General features: G+C 40.0%; 3 protein-coding genes across 5 annotated transcripts in view; all 3 read left to right on the forward strand.

The window, feature by feature from the left end:
• The first annotated feature begins 633 nt into the window (after positions 1–633).
• On the forward strand, positions 634–11342 carry clta (clathrin, light chain A). Of its 3 annotated transcripts, XM_023412700.2 has the most exons (7): positions 634–910; positions 1672–1700; positions 2975–3092; positions 3406–3517; positions 6076–6129; positions 8472–8507; positions 10095–11342. In XM_023412700.2, exons 1-7 carry the CDS (start codon positions 733–735, stop codon positions 10264–10266), a joined length of 699 nt encoding a protein of 232 aa, XP_023268468.1. In that variant the 5' UTR covers positions 634–732; the 3' UTR covers positions 10267–11342. The 3 variants fall into 3 exon arrangements, with proteins under 3 accessions (XP_023268468.1, XP_023268469.1, XP_023268470.1); XM_023412701.2 differs by lacking the exon at positions 8472–8507; XM_023412702.2 differs by lacking the exons at positions 6076–6129; positions 8472–8507 and having other exon boundaries at positions 636–910.
• Positions 11343–11958: 616 nt separating this feature from the next.
• Positions 11959–19437, forward strand: part of LOC111659704 (N-acetylneuraminate-9-phosphate synthase-like) — an 11105-nt gene continuing 3626 nt past the window's right edge. The window contains exons 1-4 of the mRNA XM_087175742.1: positions 11959–11991; positions 12171–12386; positions 12626–12725; positions 13406–13560. Coding sequence (XP_087031868.1) covers positions 11974–11991; positions 12171–12386; positions 12626–12725; positions 13406–13560 — 489 coding nt within the window. The 5' untranslated portion in view covers positions 11959–11973. The remainder of the gene's footprint in view (positions 11992–12170; positions 12387–12625; positions 12726–13405; positions 13561–19437) is intronic.
• On the forward strand, positions 18812–19431 carry LOC147818763 (N-acetylneuraminate-9-phosphate synthase-like). Its single transcript, XM_087175741.1, has 2 exons — positions 18812–19064; positions 19189–19431. The coding sequence occupies exons 1-2, from the start codon at positions 18933–18935 to the stop codon at positions 19417–19419; spliced, it is 363 nt and encodes a 120-aa protein (XP_087031867.1). The 5' UTR covers positions 18812–18932; the 3' UTR covers positions 19420–19431.

Genomic DNA, 19437 nt, shown 5'->3' on the forward strand with positions numbered 1-19437 from the left:
GGTGGCAGAGAGAAAACCAAAGACTCCGCAGGCGTTTGACAGAAGTTCTATGATCTGATGAGACCAATATTAAACATTTTAGTTATCACACTCAAGCAGTGTTTTGTGTTTTACCTAAGTAGTGGACGTTACTTATGCAGTAAAAATCCCAACTACTATGGCAGTATGAAGGGGTGGGGATCTCTGCTGCAGGCCCTGGGAGGTTTGTAAAGGCCGACAGTAAAATACACCCTGAACACCCCTTGTATATGATACATCCAATATACATCCATATGCATACATATACATAATATGTATGCAGAGTATACATTTGGACATTTATATGCTTATTTATTTAGTTTAGTATGTGATGACAGAATATTGATATATAGAAATAAAAATAGGGCCTGACAATGATCGCATTTATCATGTAGAAATTAAATCTCGCCTTATCGCAGACTGCGGATTTTTGTCACAACTGTCACAGCACGTAGCCGGTCATGGGACCCGTATACAAGAGGATTCAAATATTTGATTGGTCCAAATTTGAGGAAGCTGCTGTATGATTGGTGCCCTGTACTATCAGTCACCAATTCTGGTCTGTGATTGGTTGTTCATCCATTTCCGCTTCGCTAGCTTTTACTATTTTTTTTTTTTTTGGTCGTCCTTCTTCCCGTTGAGCTAATCGGTTTCGGTCAAGCGCTACACCTGCTCCCCGTTTCTAATATTTATCCTCATATAAGTACACACAACATGGATGATTTTGACATGCTGAACGCGCCCGCCGCTGGAAACGGTGTCGGCTCGGAGGAGGACCCTGCAGCCGCGTTCTTGGCCCAGCAGGAGAGCGAAATCGCGGGGATTGAGAACGACGAAGGATTCAGCATCTTGGACAGCGGAGAGGTCCCCTCGTCGCTGGGAGAGTCAAACGGTGGGTGGCTGCAGCTGTGGTCAACTGGACACAGTTTGCCTCTGTTCAAAGTTAACATTGTGTGTCCAAATAACTTTAACCCTATTTGGCTGTCCCTGTTACTCAACGATAACGGTTCCGTTAAACGGTAATTTGGTCCGGGATGGACACTGAAGTGGACGGTCTTTCAACCAGCTTGCTAAGATTAGCTGCGCTAGCAAATTAGCTACGTGAGCATAGCTAGCTTTGACGTTAACTTGTGTCTACGTTATGAAGAAATGACAAAAAACACGAACACATAAAAATAAAACTCTGAATGATTAGTTAATGTTTGTTATTTGATGATTCAAGGTTTCGCTCGTGTTTCTAAAATGAATGAAGCTGTCTGATAACATCAGTTCCTGGCCGTGTCATTCATTGCTGCCTATCAAGCTTAACTATATGCTGACAGCGCTATGTGTAGCTCGAGCCGTGTTTGCCAGCTAACCTTACACTCTCAAGAGGAAACCGATAGAGCTGAATGACCTTTGACTATGACTGCCTCATATCCTCGAAGCTGCAGCTCAGTTGTGGTTTAGAAATTGTAGGTGGTACAAAATGCTGACATGTCACATTACGAAATGTGTGTGTATGAAAATCTTGAGGATTCAGCAAGAGTAAGGGATTCGCAGTTAGTTAAGGCCTAGTCATTATAAAGTTGTTGTGTTTTTCTTCCCATATATATTTTGTCCTGTTTTACTTGTCTGCTTGATTTCTAACAGCCATTTTCCTTGTCTTTTTAGATGGTGCTGTCAACGGAGAGCTTCATGGGGTAAAGCTTTATTTACTTAGTTTTTGTTGTTAATATTTTGCTCTTGAATTGTTAAATTGTGTCTGCCTTGATCTCTTTACCTCTAAATAATGGAGCTCTTACTTGCAGCCTCTCAAGACCTGTGTTTTTTATCTCTGCTGATTCCGCAGAGGATCTCGTTTCAGTCAATTATGATAACATTGTACTCATACCTGGCCTTCATTCCTATCAGTATTTTTAATGTTGTGCTAGGTAAATGTTGCTAAGATCTAGGAGCATTGCAGTATCGCTAACAATGGATTGGTGAAGCGATACGAGCATGGAGGTGATTGGACAGGTTCTAAATATGCCCACAGATAAAACAGATTATCTAGACCACTTAATTTGGACGTATAACTGAAAATTAATCCGCCTGAAATGACAAACGACATTTAGTACGTAAAGTCAAATCAGAACCTATAATTTGTTCTGCAAATTATGATGGATGTTTACATTGCACAATCTGGGTAGCAAACCCTTCGCTTGTGCTCGCCTCTAGAGAATTTTGATAACTTGTTGGTTAGTTTAAAACCTGTCTGATCATGAGACTTCTCATGTGTCTTGGCTTCATTTTAGTGAAGTACCATGTTCACAGTGAGTACATTTTAGGGAGTACAATGTTATAATTATTGATAGGGATGATGCCCAAAATATAAAACAAAAGTTGTTATAAACCAGAATTATCCTTAAAGTGAATTGATGAGATTAATATATAGTAGTCTTGCTAATGCAATGTTGCCCCAGTGGATTTTCTTCATTTTATACATCAATTCTGCTGCTTTGTTGTTAAATAAAATGTAAAAAACACTAAATATTTTTCTTTTAGCACTTTAGTAGTGTGATTGTCGTGCTAACCTCAGATGTTTGAGTATCTGGCAGTCAGATTTGCTCCAACTTCCTTTTCCTGTGCTGTCATTGCAACATTGCTGCCTTTTGCATTGTCAGGACTTCTTTCTAGCTGTGAGAGAAAATAAGCTGATTCAACTCAGTGGGCCAGATTTGGTTTTTAATAAAGCCTTTCAAACACCATACAGCTAAGCTTTACAAGCATATATACTGCATACATATAGGAATAAGGACAACAAACTGACTACATTAGATGATGCCAAATATCCTTGCAAATTTCAGATGATAGTTGGAAGGTGAGTTATTGAATAATTCAGGATGAAGGACAGTTTCTGTACCATATCTCTCTAAATCTCATTGAGAAAGTACTTTTTTACCATCTTCCTATCATCATTTCCCTTGTTTCTCAGGAAAGTAACGGTCCATCAGATGCTTATGCAGCAATTTCCAATGCAGACCGGCTGCAGGCCGAACCTGAAAGCCTACGCAAGTGGAGGGAGGAGCAAAGCGAGAGGCTGGAGTTGCTAGGTAAGCACAGACCAGAGGGAGTGGACGGACCGTGCTCTTTCAGATGTAAAGAAGTAAAAGTTAATATTGTGACAATTGTGCCAAGTGTTGGTGTTTCAAATCTAGCAGGTCTTTTTCATGGTATGTGTGTAAAACATTAGTTAAAGAACACGCATGTTAACAACGTTGTAAATTCTTCCTTCTCTAATTCCTAATTTTCCTCCCATGTCTCCTGCCCTGTCATTCATATCATTGTCCCCTGCTGTTTTCTTTACCCTCCCATCTGCCTCCTCACTTCTTTATCATTCCTCTCCCTGTTCATCTCCCTCCTCAGACGCCAACTCTCGCCAGCAAGAGTCAGAGTGGAAGGAGAAGGCCAAGGTTGAGCTGGAGGAGTGGCATGCCAGGCAGAATGAGCAGCTGGAGAAAACCAAAACCAATAACAGGTACAGGCATCTTAGTGCTCATTTATGCTCCCTTTATGTACAAAAATAGATATGTACATTTCAAATGATGATGCAGCTATCACTGCCCAAATACGTCCATGTGTTAATTACATTTGCATGGATGTTGAGCAATACATAGTTTCTGACGACAACAAACATGGCGACGGTGGAGGAGCTCGTAATAATGTATCTCCTTAAGAAGGAAGCAAAAGCAGAAGCAGCGTTATAGATGGCGGTGGTCTGTAAGGCCATTGAATACTTAAAAAGTTCTTTCTCGTGTCCTGTGGTTGTTGCTCACTTGAACTATTGGCTACCCTGTCCCCACGATTTCCGATGGTACAGCTCTGTTTTGTCCGTATCCATAAGCTTTCAGAAAACGTGCACAATTACGGACAAAATGAACAGAGTACAGACAGAAGAATGAGTCTATATCCATATATGTATCTAATGTTGACAATAAATTGGCCTTTAGAGGGATAGAAACAGGACAGAAGGTTAATGTAAATGCGGGAAGGCTAATGTTACTGTAAAGAATCAAAAAACCAAGATTTTAGATTCACAACAACACACAATTTTGGAAAATGTTTGAGTATTTAAAAAGGTTTTTAATATTTGGTCGTATCATTATCTTAGAATAACTCCACCTCTGTGTTCCAGATCAGACTAAAGTTGTCAGATCTCACGACAATTCCCCCGGCTTGTTGCATTAGCAACATATATTCAGGGCTTCCATGGTAACCGTAGTATTGCAATACTGCACGGTTGAAAACACTTGCATGTGTGTTTATAGATTGTTAAGCCTCTCCGGTTGATCTAGTTGCCAGCTGCCAATGATTGGAAAAGCCCTCATCTGTGACTGTGATTAATATTTCTGCAATGGATTCATTTAGGGACATGCGTTAAAAATTGTCCTGCAGCGCACCGTTTTTCTGTTCAAACGAGTTGTTGTTTGTGATTAAAATCCTTCCATCATGGAAACGTGTGTAGACATGTTAGATTTGGATATTTCCGGGGAAAAAAAGCATTAAATCAGTGTTTTGTGTCCTTTATTCATCCAGTATTTGCTGTAAAAACAACTGTTTTCGTGTTGTGATGAATGAAATTGATGGCAGCCTTATTGACTCTGTCTCTACCAATCTAAGCTGTGTCAATGAACCCAGCGTAACGAGCTGAGCCAATGCAAGTTACAAAATGGCGGATCGCCAATTTACAAACATGATTGGAGAGATCTGTGCTGTGCTAGCATTTAGAAATCCAGTGCAGCACAAAAGCAACATTCAGAGATGAAATAATTTGCAAAGATAGTTATATGAAAGTTGTGTGCGTTTGATATGAAGCTCTGCCTTGTCCTGGTCTGATGGCACCACTGAAAAAAAAACAATAAACAAGTATCCAATTCCTTTTAAAACTGAATCATCTTTGTCATTTTGATAGCAACAATATACCTAATAATTGCCTAATAATAAGTCTATTTCTATAGAACTAAAATCAGGATAAATTATGTAATTTGCAGACAAAAAACACAAATCACTGCACAATTGTCACATTTAAGGAGTTTTGTCTATTAATTGTATTCTAAGTATAAATTTTGTTAATTGATCTTAACTAGTTTAAAATGACAACACTCAATGTCATTGTAATGTGTTATTTTCTTTCATGTTTAACATGTACTAAAAACTGGATGGCTGGTATATTTGTGTCCTCCACCAGGTACCTCATCATTCTAACTAGCAAAGTTTGTCTCAGTTTCTCTTGCACTGTAATGTAGCCCTGTGGCCCTATTAATAATGAACTACCAGCAGCCATGACTTTGCTCATCTGGTGACCGTGTATGTTTGCTTGATGGAAAACTGTTTCTGCTCTATAATCCGATGATATGGATGATTTTTGTCTCGTTAAAAATATATAACTTGTATAACTTCTCATACAAATTTGGAAGTATGGGACAAAATCTGCAAAGAGTTGGGGCTGCAGCCAACAGTTATTTTTTACCATTTGGAAAAGATGGGTTCCTTTCTCCCAAATTTAGCAGAAATTAAATAAATTTAACTGAAGGCTTTGTCTTGCAAACAGTCAAATAAAACAAATGTATTCAGTTGAAATGATATGAAGCAACAATGAGCAAATGAGTCCTCACATGAGAAAAGCTGTAATAATAATTACCTAAAGTTCCAACATACTGAAGAGTCAGGATTCAATCAACTAATAAGTTCAGAAGGTGGAAAATTTGAATTTGATACTATTTAAAGTTTTTCTGTCACTTACATAATTTGTCTTAAATGTGAAGAGCTAACAGTGTCATGTGGATCACCAGTCCTGTGTAATTAAAGAATTTCAGGGGGAGAACACAATCAACTGAGAGCCTCCCTGAACCTTTGAACCTCCCCAACACTTCTATTTAGTCCCTCCAAAAACCTGAGCCTTTGATTATATGCCTGAGCATATTATTGTGTGGTAACCTGTAATGCTTGTGTTTCCATCCTATTCTCCCTTTTACTGCTGTCTCTCTTCTCTCCTGCCTTCTTGCTGCTCTGTCGTTTGGGCGGATGTTTGTCCAGGGTGCTGGATGAAGACTTCTACAAGCAGCCCTTCTCTGAGCTCATTGGTTATGTGTATGTTGCTCCAACTAACATCCTCCTCCTTAATTTTTTTTGTTTTGTTTTTGTTTTCTCCATCGTCATCAGCCCCCAGCATCCAACCATTGACATCATATTCCTGTCATTAGTTAGGGCATTAGTTACCTCCCCCTGTGTTGCCATGTTTTACTTCCATCTTCTGTCTTACATATTTAACTACTTGGATTTTAATTGTTTCTCTTCTCATCTAACTTGTAATTGCTGCTTTTGTTTGTTTTTTTTGTTTTTTTTTTAATACAAACCGCAGTAATTTTCACTGCATATGTCTGCATGCCAGTTGTGAGTGGATGCCTGTCAGGATATTTCAGTAAAGGGAATGACTGCATGCAACTACGCACTCACTGCCAAGCTCCTCAGTCACATCCACTGAAATCAAGTTAATGCTCTCATCATTATGCCCGTGTTGATTTCTTATCCATTACTCACTTGCAGATCATTTCCCTTCAACTCATATCAGCAAAACATTCTGCAAAAACATTTCATGTTCAAGTTTCCAACAATTATCACTTGCTTACATTAATTGTATGAAGTTTCCCACAGAAAGTGTTTTGTTTCTTCTTAATGACTTCTTATATTTGTGATTTTCACCAAATTAATCTACAAAGTAATAATAGAGTAGGATGCCTATAGATTTTATTTGAAGTAATTGTGTGTTTACATGTGGAAGTGGTGTTTGTAAACTAAAATGTGGTCTCCCCACTCAAAGTCAGTGGAGGAATACTCAATACAAAATACTCACCCTAACTTTCCACATTCCCAGCCACAGCTACTCACTTATGTAAAGACAAGGGCTATGTGCAGAGCAGGATACCGCCAAACTAAACATACATAGCTTTATTAATTGCGTTCCAATCCGAACCCTTCATTGAACAGTGTATTTAAATATCTTATTTAAAGTTATTAGGTGTTATTTTTGTCATCTCTCCTCTCCGGTTACTTAACTAAGTATAGCTGGGGTTTTACACACACTGCCCACAGGATTCAGAATTTGAAGTTGAAACCCTGTTTGATACCCTTTGAGGATATTTTCTTTTATAGGCTGCAGAAAGGTCATTAATAGTTTTTGGCCAGTAATCATCTCTTCAGAAATATAGTATACTATAGTTGATATGTAGTATTATAGTTCATTTCCAGGTAGCACTAAACAGTTCAAATTTGGTTTTCCTAAAGCTGCTGATGTCCAAGCTCCAGCACTCACTGTCCCTATTGTATCTCTCCTTTCTGTCTTATTCTCTTAGATAAAATGTACAGCAAGATTTTATTGCTGGCACCACTGCTGATGTCATGAATACACAACTGCTTCAAACTGAACTGTGTTCATACTTTATTAGAAGTTTAGCTGCTCTGTAGCTACTGCTGTCATACAGGGTGACATGCTAATTCGCCTTAAGCTTGTTGTCCAATAGCCTGAGCTGTGCAGCCTTTGGTTTTGCTATCAAGTTACTTGGGACCATCCATTGGTAAAATGCTTTTGTCAGGGAAAGAGGTATTTTATTATGTTCTTTCAATCGTCCATTTTTTTTAATGTGCACACCTCAATGCAGCCTATGCAGGGTATGATTAGCTTGCATGTGGGATTTTCCTAATTCTATAGAACAAATTGCTGTTCAGCCTCAGCAGTGTCGGTGTAGAATGACACTGCGTCACACCACTTCTTCCTCCTTCATCCTGTTGGTTTGAGTCTGGGACAAGGACTGCCGGGCCTCATTTATAAACATTCAGTAAGACCAAATGTGCTCAAAAGGTGTGAATACCACTTCCCACGCAAAAGTTGTGATTATTTAAAAAAAAAAAAAAAAAAGGATACAGGAGAATGAACACACCTACACAATCTCTAAAACGATGCCATGGAAAAAGTGGGAACCAGACATAATTGGTAAAGTAGTGAAATAAATGCTGTTTATTCGTAATTTATAAAGAAATAAAAAATGTTTTGCCCATCTTAGATTAGGATACCTCAGAAATTCTGTAGTGTTTATGACCAAACCTATTATAAAAGATTTATACAGTTTTATAAATGAGACCCCAAGCTATAATGGCCTTGTGTGTCTAACTGACAGAAATATGGCATGAGACAGTATATACACTCTCACCGAACCAAAGGCTGCACACTATTCTTTCTGTAGAACACTAATGAAAAAAAAAAAAAGGTTTAAAAAAAAAAAAAAAAAATGTTGCTTTTGCATGCTTGCTTTCTACATCTGCATTTAGCTCATTTTTGTTGTCTTTCATTTCGTCCCCTCCCCTCTCTCTCTCTCTTCTAAATTCTGACTTGTGAAACTGTTTCTCCCTGTTTTCTTTTCCTATGCACCTTAAAGCACACACATTAACCATCCTTGCTACCGCCTAGACCAGTTAAGTAAAAATATAAAACCCCAGAACCTCCAAATACTCTCTATTTTTGACAGGCGATAGATGCAGTTCTTTGTGTGTGTGTGCGTGTGTGTGTGTGTGTATGTGTGTGTTAGATAATTATGCCTTGTACAGATACCCAGTTTACCAGACCAACAGATCCACTGCCTAGATAGAGGTTTGGTATAATGTCCCTTCTGTGATGTTGTGGTCCTTCTAGTCCCCTGTGTATTTGTAGTTGGTTGTGACAGTGAATGTTCATTGGCTTCTCATCCCCCATTTTGCTTTGTGTACTGTGTTGTAGTTAGTAGCTGAGCTTGTGCCTGCAGTCGGGGTGGGGACTAGAAGAAAGCTTTGTAAATAGAAATAAAATACGGCAGTGGAATTATTACAATGTTTTGTGGGTTGGGTTTGATGATGGTTTACATTTGTTTAGCCATAATGTGTGGCTTGCATCTCAAAATGTTTTGTGATAGTGGCACTGATCCATTTTTAGTTTTTAAGTTTTGTCTTCTTTTTTCACTTTTGTGTTTTAATTTCAAGTGTGTGGTAAGTCCTGTAGTATAAATGTCTTTTTTTTTTGTTTAATCGATGGTTTAAAAACACCTGACTAAACCTTGACTAAGAGGACATTGATTGATCTGTTCCACGATTATGACACATGAAATCAAAGTGTAAACGCATTCTTTGCCACACTTCCAATAGCCTGCTTTTCAGCTGCAGCAAAGTGCATGGCTAAGGCCCAGTAGTGCTTCCAGTTCTTTTGGGCTTGGTTAAAAAAAATAAAAAACAGAACTTGTCATATTATTGTTCCTTTTTTAATCAAGGACAAGTATACAGATGAGCTTGCCATCCCTATACTTGGGTCTTGTTGAGGAAAGAGAACATTGTAAATATGTAACTACAGGGCAAGTCCAAGTTTATGGGTGTGGGCAATCTCCCCTCCTTCTTTTTAACCAACCAAAATGCTTATCAGACCTTATACAATTATTACTATTTTCAGCTTCAGTTTGTTTTCTCTTTGGATTTCTCATCAGTGTTTTAAACAGTGGGATCCAAAAATCTGAGACCACTTTCCCTAGTGGTGTCAGACTTTTTGATCCGATTGTACCAACCCATACTGTTGTGGAGAGTTGAATATACAGGCTACTGTACTGTAATGTGTAAGCAGAGTTGGGGGCATGTCACAGGTAATGAAGACAGGTGGATGACTGTTTCTGTGTGAAGATTGAACTGTCCTGCTCTGAGGTAGACTCTGCTGAACCGACAAACTCCCACCAAGCCAAGAAAACGATACAAAACACAGACTTATCTGTCATGAGTTCTATTGTGGAGATTTATATCCGATACATACGGGGAATATTTTTCAAATCTTGAGGATTTTTCTGGCAAATCAGTCAGTCATGCCAGAGTCAACAGTGTTGAGCTCAGGAGTCACTACCAAGTTTTCCATCAGAACTTGTGTTTGTTGAGAATCAGCAGAGGATTTTCTCAGGGCTGTACGTATATCTATGTTTATTTTACCTCTTCCTCCACTGACTGTTCTCTATTCCGTGTCCTTTCCTTCTCCTCTTCCCTGGTGCATGTAGGGCGGCTGAGGAGGCGATGATTTCAGATCTGGATGAGAACAACCCCGGCACGGAGTGGGAGCGGGTGGCTCGGCTCTGCGACTTCAACCCCAAATCCAGCAAGCAGGCCAAAGACGTGTCCCGCATGCGCTCCGTCCTCATCTCCCTGAAGCAGTCCCCACTTGTCCGCTAGGCAGCCAAGGCTGGGCGTTATTCCATATCATCCTCCATCACCACACAACAACCAACCCAACTACCGATGTCCCATCTGTATTGTAAGGACAAGGGGGCTTGAACCTCATCTGTCCATATCTGTTTGCCATACACAGCCCTGTGTTTTCTCCCCAGTGGAAGGATATAGCCAGTGGTCCCACCCCCACCTATCTCCTCCTGCCAGGGCTGTAGAGATTAGCCTTGAAGCACCAGCTCACCATTTTCTACCCCCTGAAAGGTTTTTACCTTTGTGCACCTCTTCCACAGACCAGTCAAGACCTTGTAATTCCTCTTCCTTGTTGTTTAAAGAGATCAGGGCCAGTTAGATCTTCTCCGGGTCTGACGGTCTGTGGTCTTGTGTAACACTTTTGTAAGGGTGGTGAGTTGGGACACTAAAAGGGAAGGGTTGATGTTTGTTTGGGCCGACAGCTACACTACAACCTGCTTCTCATGGCCCCCAAATAATATCATTCCCATCATGCTGTACTCTCACTCTTAACCTGTCAATCTTATGAATCTTTCATTTCACCTTCAAGGGTTGATTGATGATAAATGGATTTATTCACTTTTTGCCCTCCAACATATCACCTCATGTTTTCCCAACCTTACAAAAAAAATGTATCCTCAGAGTTTTTCTTTGTTGTTTTTTTAAGGACCAAACTCTAAGACAACTCCAAATTCAGTGTGTGTCCTTTGAACTGTGTGTGTAGAGCCTGATTGTGGCATGTTGTGTTAAATTTTCCAATCTATGCATTTCCTTTTGAACCCCCCCCCCCCCCCCAAACCAGGAAGTGAACAAAGTCCAGTCATTACAATAAATGTCAATAAATGTGACCCGTTTGTATGTGCATTTAAACCTCAACAGTGTGCGTATGTACTCTATGTGTGCACCTTTGTACATATACAGAAGGCAATATATATACAGTATATAAAACATTTATGTCACTGAAATTAGACAGTTGTGGTTTTAAAGAAAAGTAGATATCAGCCAGCTGCTGCTTGACCATGCGTGTTCATTGTCCATTTGATTTCAATATCAGTAAAAAGTGAATTAAAGTGTTTATCCTGTCATTCTTCCACTTGATATTGAATGTTATTGTGTGGCTTCTGGAAAGATAAAAGTTTAACTAACCTGTTATGTATAAAATAATTTATTTTCCATAAAGGAGAAAAACTAGCTTGTGTAGAAAATAACGATCGCAGTCTGACACAAAAATACAAAATACAACTATAAATATATCAAAACAAGCACATTCTTCCTATCTCACTCCACTCTTTGTTGTGTTGGATGCACTTTGGTTTGTTTGCAAAATCCAGGAAGAGAAGGTGGGATGAGCTAGTTTCATTTGACTAAAGTTTGAATCAACACCTGCTCCATTACGTGTAGTTTTAGCACCTGTGGAGGTGGGACTCCTCGGGCTTACTATAAAAGGCAAATTGTACCACTTGGACATTCCTACAAATTTTTTCACCTGAGGGACGTTCGCTTCACTTGGCATCTCTCACCTGTCAAGTTGTGAAAAATCTCACTCCTGTCTGCTATTCACTCATCAGTTCACCTATATCACCAGAATGCCTCTGCAGTTTGAGCTGTGTCCCGGAAGAATGATCGGAGGTGACCATCTATGCTTCATCATTGCTGAAATTGGACAAAACCACCAGGGAGACATTGAGATTTCCAAAGAAAATGATCAAAATGGCAAAGGTAAATTAAAAAGGTGAAACTGTGTCTATAAAGAAGATAGTAATTTTAAAAAAAAATGTTGTTTTGTGCTGTCAAAATCAATCCATGCTCTGCTCTGCTCTGCTCTTCTCTTCTCTTCTCTTCTCTTCTCTTCTCTTCTCTTCTCTTCTCTTCTCTTCTCTGCCCCGTTGTCTTCTCAGGACTGTGGTGCAGATTGTGCTAAATTACAGAAAAGTGAATTAGAGTACAAATTCAGCAAGCGAGCCTTGGAGCGCCCCTACAATTCAAAGCACTCCTGGGGCAAAACTTACGGTGAACACAAGCGTCACTTGGAGTTCAGCCATGATCAGTACCGGGAGCTGAAAATCTATGCAACAGAGATTGGTATCTTCCTCACAGCCTCTGGCATGGATGAGGTAACATATATTTGAATACACAGCCCAGGTCCACTTTACTCCACAAGACAAGTGTAATACATTTCAGCACACTGGCTGTTCTTGACATTATTGTATTCTTTAAGATAAAAAAAAAAATACAATGGATGAAAAGAAGAAGAAAGAATTGCTAATACTTAGCCTATGGAGGTTGGACATTGAAATACTTAAGAGCAGAGAACATACATAGGTTTGTGCTCTAACTACGTTGATTTGCATAGATGGCTGTGGAGTTCCTCCATGAGCTGGATGTGCCTTTCTTCAAAGTTGCTTCCTGCGATGCGAACAACTTCCCCTATCTGGAAAAAACTGCCAAAAAAGGTAAAAAGCTATATAGTATGTAACCTCAAATGACTATGACCTGAACCAGTGTTATGGAGGTACTCGCCTGATAACATCAGCTAGACGTTGCTTTCCTTGTTCCTCAACATCTACAGGTTGTAACAAAGTTGTAAAAGAAAAAAATGAACAGAAAACAGGTGTGCGAGGGTTAGGGTAAGGCACTTTGAAATGTTGGATATTCCAGCTCACCTCTAAGCTGAAAGAAAAATAGATTCCACATAACTGTTATTCTGCTTTCTTCAAACTGATTTTCATATTTGGAGGTAAAACCCTGCACTATTTTGACCACACCTATGCAAATATTTTCTACCACAGTGCAAATTTAGGTCACAAAATGTGAGCGATGTGTCTCTGGAGTCATGGATGGCGCTGAGGAGAAGGGAAAACAAATTCCAACTTTTAAGGGAACATGCAAAAGAAGAAGGAATCAAAATATGACCACAAGCCAGTGCATTAAATCTCAGATTGTTTACTGTATGTTGATGAAAGTGATGTTTTATGAAAAAAAGGTTCATGCATGCTGTCATAGCTTAGTATGAAAACCAAGGCTGAGCTTGCAAATGTAAAGAAAACTCTGTTCTTTTTGTGAATAAATTCAGGGTGGTGGATCCTATGACACACATCATAACTTTCTCTATGTACCGATCTGTCTGTGTCAGGGAGGCCCATGGTGGTGTCCACTGGGATGCAGTCCATGGAGACGATACGTCGGGTCTACAAGACAGTGAAGGAGCACAACCAGAACTTCACCCTTCTGCAGTGCACCAGTGCCTACCCTCTGGATCCAAAAGATGTCAACCTCAGTGTGATAGCAGTAAGAGCAAAAGAACAAGTGTCTCCTCCCAGTCGGTCGTCATGTCCAATGAGTCCTCCCTGTTTGGGAGAGAGGAGTAATAGGAGTGTTGATTTCATATTACATCCTTCAAACCTGGAATTAATCATGATACAAGTGGTTAATTGATCAAACAACAATATAAACGTTTCCCAAAGCTAAAAGTCTATAAATGTGGATTACACAGCAGTTCTTTGACTATATAATAATAATATGGACATGCTGGATGTCATGTAGTGTGTGTTACCTCGTGTGAAGGATGCTGACAGTATGGTCACATGAAGGACATTGTCTTAAAATCTACATGTTACATTTCAAACATTCTATGGGACAGAAGTTTGGGGTTAAACTATTGCATAGGAACATCTCATGAATTACAGAACAGCTAGATATTTAATTTTACATTCTTCCTCAGATATGTGTCTGTGAAGAGAGTTCTGCTGGTCACTACCCAGGACTGGAATGTGGGTTGTAGTTCATGACTCTTATCTAGAGAGGGACAGAGGAAGGGAGGGTGGTGTGTGTGTGCGTGTGTGTGTGTTCATCAGTGGCGATTGCTCTAAGACTGCAAGGGAAGCTCAGCTTCCCCTAAAATTTCAACAAAATAAGTGGTCAAATATGTGCTGTTGTGTGTACATTTCATTGACTAAATATGCGCTAGAACACGTTCATCTTTTGTTCAGAATCAGCTCCTTATCACAGGTAACCGACACGACTTCTTCTCATTCATCCCCGCAGCGCCACAGACCTTTACACAGTGTAGACGCTGAGCGTCTCCTGACTTCAATGGGGAAGCAAAGAGTGGGTTGTTCCACTGCAGCGAAACTACACGGTCATTGGATAAATGCTGGGCTTTGTCCCGCCCATCGGACGCTCAGCGTCTCTGGGGGTCTATGGGACAGTGGGCTGGCCCGGACGCTCGGCTTCTGCATGATGATTGGATGATCTGTCTGAGGCTGAGTCCCTTTTGGATTGACAGCGAAATGAGCGAATCAGCGATCTTGAAGTATAAGCAGCCACCGGAGCAGTTTTCAAGTTTTTCATTCCGTTGTTGATCTGGAGACATTACTGATCCTCAGCGACTTTCTTCTGTCACGCGAATTTACATATAAATAAACGGACACATTTTATGTTGTAGGCCGAAAATGAGCTTCCCCTCCTTATAAGACCAGCAGCCGCCACTGGTGTTCATGCATGGCACAGACAGGCCAGGATTCACACCTTAGTGTTAATCAGTCCTTTTGTTGTTACTTGTCCTATATAAGAGACAATCAAATATCATTAGATAAAGTCTTATTGTTACAAACTGGAGATTTTGCCTATATTCTCCATTTGCCTGGTGTCCATTGGTTGATCCTCTGGAGCTGACCCTTTGACCTTTGGTCTGTTTCTGTGTCGTTCGGACATGCTAAAAGCATGGTCTGTGGGGCGTTGTGTGGTGTAGTGCGCCCCATGTGTAGAGGCTACGGTCCTCGCTGCAGTCGGTCCCGGTTCGAGTCCCGCATAGGACGGCCTTTGCTGCATGTCAGTGCCATTTCCTGTCTCTCTACTGTACTGTCAAATAAAGGCATAAACCCCCCCCCCCCAAAAAAAAGCATGGTCTGTTTGTGGAAGAGGGGTCCTTTGTCTCTGTTTCCTATCAATTTGATAGTTTGATGGTGGGAAGAGTCGCGAAGTGTCAATTGTGGGTCCGTAACTCTGCATGTCCTTACAATGAACTTCCTTAATGGCTTGTGACTGATACCAGGTATGTATGCTACATGTCCAATGAGTCCTCCCTGTTTGGAGTGCATCTCTGATCTCTACTGAATAGTCAAACTGAAAACACCTCAAAGTGTGTGTGAATAAATACAGTATACATTTGTAAAAAGCACTCTGCCTTTTTAAGAGGAATGATTCCCTGATATTGTGATGTATCACACGTGACTGTCTTGCTGTTCAGTTTAATGCATTTTGCAGAATTATAAGAAATACTATAGTGAGTCTTCCTTGAGATGTATTATCTCTGTCTCTGTGCCAGCACTTGTGCTTCTTGGGTGTAGCCCATCCTTTCTTAAACAGCATGGATGGTTTCATAAGTTGAAATCTGATAAAAAGGCATTGTATTTATAACTAGACAAACCGGCTACGACCAGGTATAGGGGCAGTCTGTTTACCTCTGTAGTCAAGGACTTGCACTAATCAGAAACACGCTCAACAATGATGTACTATTCAAAGTGCCTGAATGTGATAGGATATCACAGGTTTAATTATGCCTCAGTATTGTGGTGCATGTACAGTTTACTCCACTTGATCAGTTTGAAGAGAGTCCATGATGACCGGTTAGACTGAAAGTGTATTGTGTCTCAACCAACAAGCCTCCCTCCTTCATCAGAGAGTCTAGCAAGTGAGACACCATGTCGGGGAAACTTTATCACACTCAGCTAACACTTTTATAATTAATTTAATCAGCTCAACTCATGAATAAAACCTGCTTTCCAACAGTGCCATTGTTTTTGAGCATATACACATCTATGAAAAACATTCTGTGAAGGTTCTGTGATTCAGAACCTCCAAAGCAGAACACAAGCCAGGGATTGAGGGTGAAATGTATTCTTTATCGCAAACCCAAAAGGGGAAGTTGAACTGAGGATGAGGATGGGGGAAAAAAGGGTCGGGGTTTGGGCAGGATGACAGGTAGGGGTGGTGTCCAAGGGCAAAGTTGCAGGGGAAAGGGATTGGGTCGGCTGCGGGCAGAGAGGGGGAAAATGGACTCCTCGACAGATCATGCAGTAGTGGAGCCAGGTGGAGAGCCACAGGTGACTGGATTCTGACAGATAGGTGGGATCAGGACTGGGCAGGCAGGCAAAAAAACAGAGCTGGACGTGGCAAAATACCACTATTGGTGACTGAATGATCTGGCGAACAATGGTGAGATCAGTGTGTTTATACTGGTGTTGATGGCAAGATGAATATCAGGTTTGGAAGGAGACTGGTGGGAAAAGGAAGCTCAGGAGGCCACACTCAGCTGCACTGGGACACACACACACAAAAAGACACACCAATAGCATGGACTGGGGACAAACAGAACACGAGAGGGAAGGGAACACAGCAGAGACGAGAGGAAAACGGGACCTGATCCTAACACATAGATAACAGGCATTAGACACAACACACACTAAAAGCATTAGTGGCAAATGAATTGCATGGCTGTAGTGTTTGTACAACTTTAACAAGATAAATGTTGGACACATTTGCATGTCAGTGAGAATGCATGCAAATATTAGCTGGGTATTAGCTGGTCAGCTACATTTGCATCCTTGTCCTCTTTGCTTTCTGTACGCCATAGGCAAACAAAGGAAAAATAGTTGCACCACCCGCCCTGTCCAAACTGAGAAGCGCATCACAGCTGGCTTGTAAATTTCCCTCATTCAATAGTAACATCATCTCTGTTTGGAATGATCTGTCCCTGCCTAATTTCTCCAGCAGTAAATCATGATAAAATTGTGATGTGTGATTACATGTTTGAATATATAGGCTACACTTTAATCACATGCAGTGCCTATATATGTATAGTGTATTTGCAGGGAATTTACAGACAACTGGTGCTAGGATTTCTCTTGCAATCTCTGTTGATTTCAAAGGTGCCAGATGTGGTCCTGTAATAGTAATTAATGTTTCTGTGTTGTTCATCTATCAAATAAAATTGATCTCAATAAGCTTACTTTATTTTTATTTAACAATTCTCTATCTTTTCAAATTTGATTTGGGGGTTTTCCAGTCTCACCTTACTTACAGTACATGTCAAGACTATGTTTAAACTAAATTTTGTGTAAAATTGTCAACTAATGGTTTTATTTAGTTTCAGTTTTGGAGTTTATACATTTTGCATTTTAAGCTAACCCTAACTCATGTCAAGAGATTTTTTTCAGGTATGTTATTTCTTGGAAAATTGTTTTGCCCCAGTAAATGTAAATGGAGTGGAAACCAAAAACAAAATGAGAGTACATGTTGTACTGTTGTACTGATGAACATGTTTGGCTACCAAGTCATTTTGGATTCTCTGTGTCCTTTTTGAGCTGCTACTTCCCTCACTAAAACTTATTACAACTAGTAAAACCAGTGTGCATCGTTATTAACAAGGTTTTGCAAAAATGAAGTAACAAAATCCTCAGATTACATCATTCCTGGCACACCAGTAGGCCTACATTTAAATTGCTGAAATTTCCACTGTGAAATATGACAAAGGCACAGGCTCCTGTCATGTGCTGTTCCACACAATATCTGGTTTTGTGAGTCCATGCTTATCTTTTGGTTGTGAGGATCGTCTTACTATCTGGCATTTTAATCACCTCACAGTCTGTAAAGACTATTGTTTAAAGATGTGATGTTTATCATCAGAGCGTCTGAGTCACATCACAACAGCCCTGCCAGCTACATTCATTCAAATATAAATTTGATCATATGTAAAGAAATTACGTACAGAAGTCTTCATTTTTTGCACCATCGGGTGCTGCACTGTGGCTGTGTCATGACATTAAACTTGCCTTTGGAGGGAAAGAGACAAACTCCAGTTAGACCATATATTAGGGTCTCCTATTTGGTTTCTAATTAAAGTATAATTTGGTGTAATAATGTCTAAGTATAATTTATTTTGGATTTAAATAGGGTATAACTATGTTTGTATACTGTCTAATAAAGAATAAAGTTTTTTATAGTTTTGTCTAATTTGATACAAAATATGGCTTGTTACATATAAGGGACACACAAGTAAGAAGTTATTGACTAATTTATCCCGGCTGTAAAATTGTACTCTATGTTTTTATTTTGTTAGTATCTGTTGCTTTAGAAATACAAAATTTCCAATAAATTTAAAGTTAGAAAAAGTATTTTCCCAAACAATATGACACTGGATGCACCATTATATCAAATGTGTATATTCCAGATATCTGTGCTTTCATTTATTCTTATTTCCCTCAAACTGACATATTTGGTGTCTTGGAAAAAACTGAGATCTCCACCAAAATACAACTATAAATATATCAAAACGAGCAGCTTCTTCCTATCTCCCTCCACTCTTTGTTGTGTTGGATGCACTTTGGTTTGTCTGCAAAATCCAGGAAGAGGAAGTGGGATGAGCTAGTTTCAGTTGACTGAAGTTTGAATCAACACCTGCTCCATTACGTGTAGTTTTAGCACCTGCGGAGGTGGGACTCCTCGGGCTTACTATAAAAGGCACATCGTACCACTTGGACATTCCTACAAATTTTTTCACCTGAGGGACGTTCGCTTCACTTGGCATCTCTCACCTGTCAAGTTGTGAAAAATCTCACTCCTGTCTGCTATTCACTCATCAGTTCACCTATATCACCAGAATGCCTCTGCAGTTTGAGCTGTGTCCCGGAAGAATGATCGGAGGTGACCATCCATGCTTCATCATTGCTGAAATTGGACAAAACCACCAGGGAGACATCGAGATTGCCAAGAAAATGATCAAAATGGCAAAGGTAAATTAAAAAGGTGAAACTGTGCCTATAAAGAAGATAGTAATTTAAAAAAAAAATGTTGTTTTGTGCTGTCAAAATCAATCCAGTCTCTTCTCTTCTCTTCTCTGCCCCGTTGTCTTCTCAGGACTGTGGTGCAGATTGTGCTAAATTACAGAAAAGTGAATTAGAGTACAAATTCAGCAAGCGAGCCTTGGAGCGCCCCTACAATTCAAAGCACTCCTGGGGCAAAACTTACGGTGAACACAAGCGTCACTTGGAGTTCAGCCATGATCAGTACCGGGAGCTGAAAATCTATGCAACAGAGATTGGTATCTTCCTCACAGCCTCTGGCATGGATGAGGTAACATATATTTGAATACACAGCCCAGGTCCA

This window comes from Seriola lalandi, unplaced genomic scaffold (genome assembly GCF_002814215.2).
Source record: "Seriola lalandi dorsalis isolate HSWRI2012SDOR001 ecotype SW California unplaced genomic scaffold, Sedor1 jcf7180002054486, whole genome shotgun sequence".
Classification (NCBI taxonomy): domain Eukaryota; kingdom Metazoa; phylum Chordata; class Actinopteri; order Carangiformes; family Carangidae; genus Seriola; species Seriola lalandi.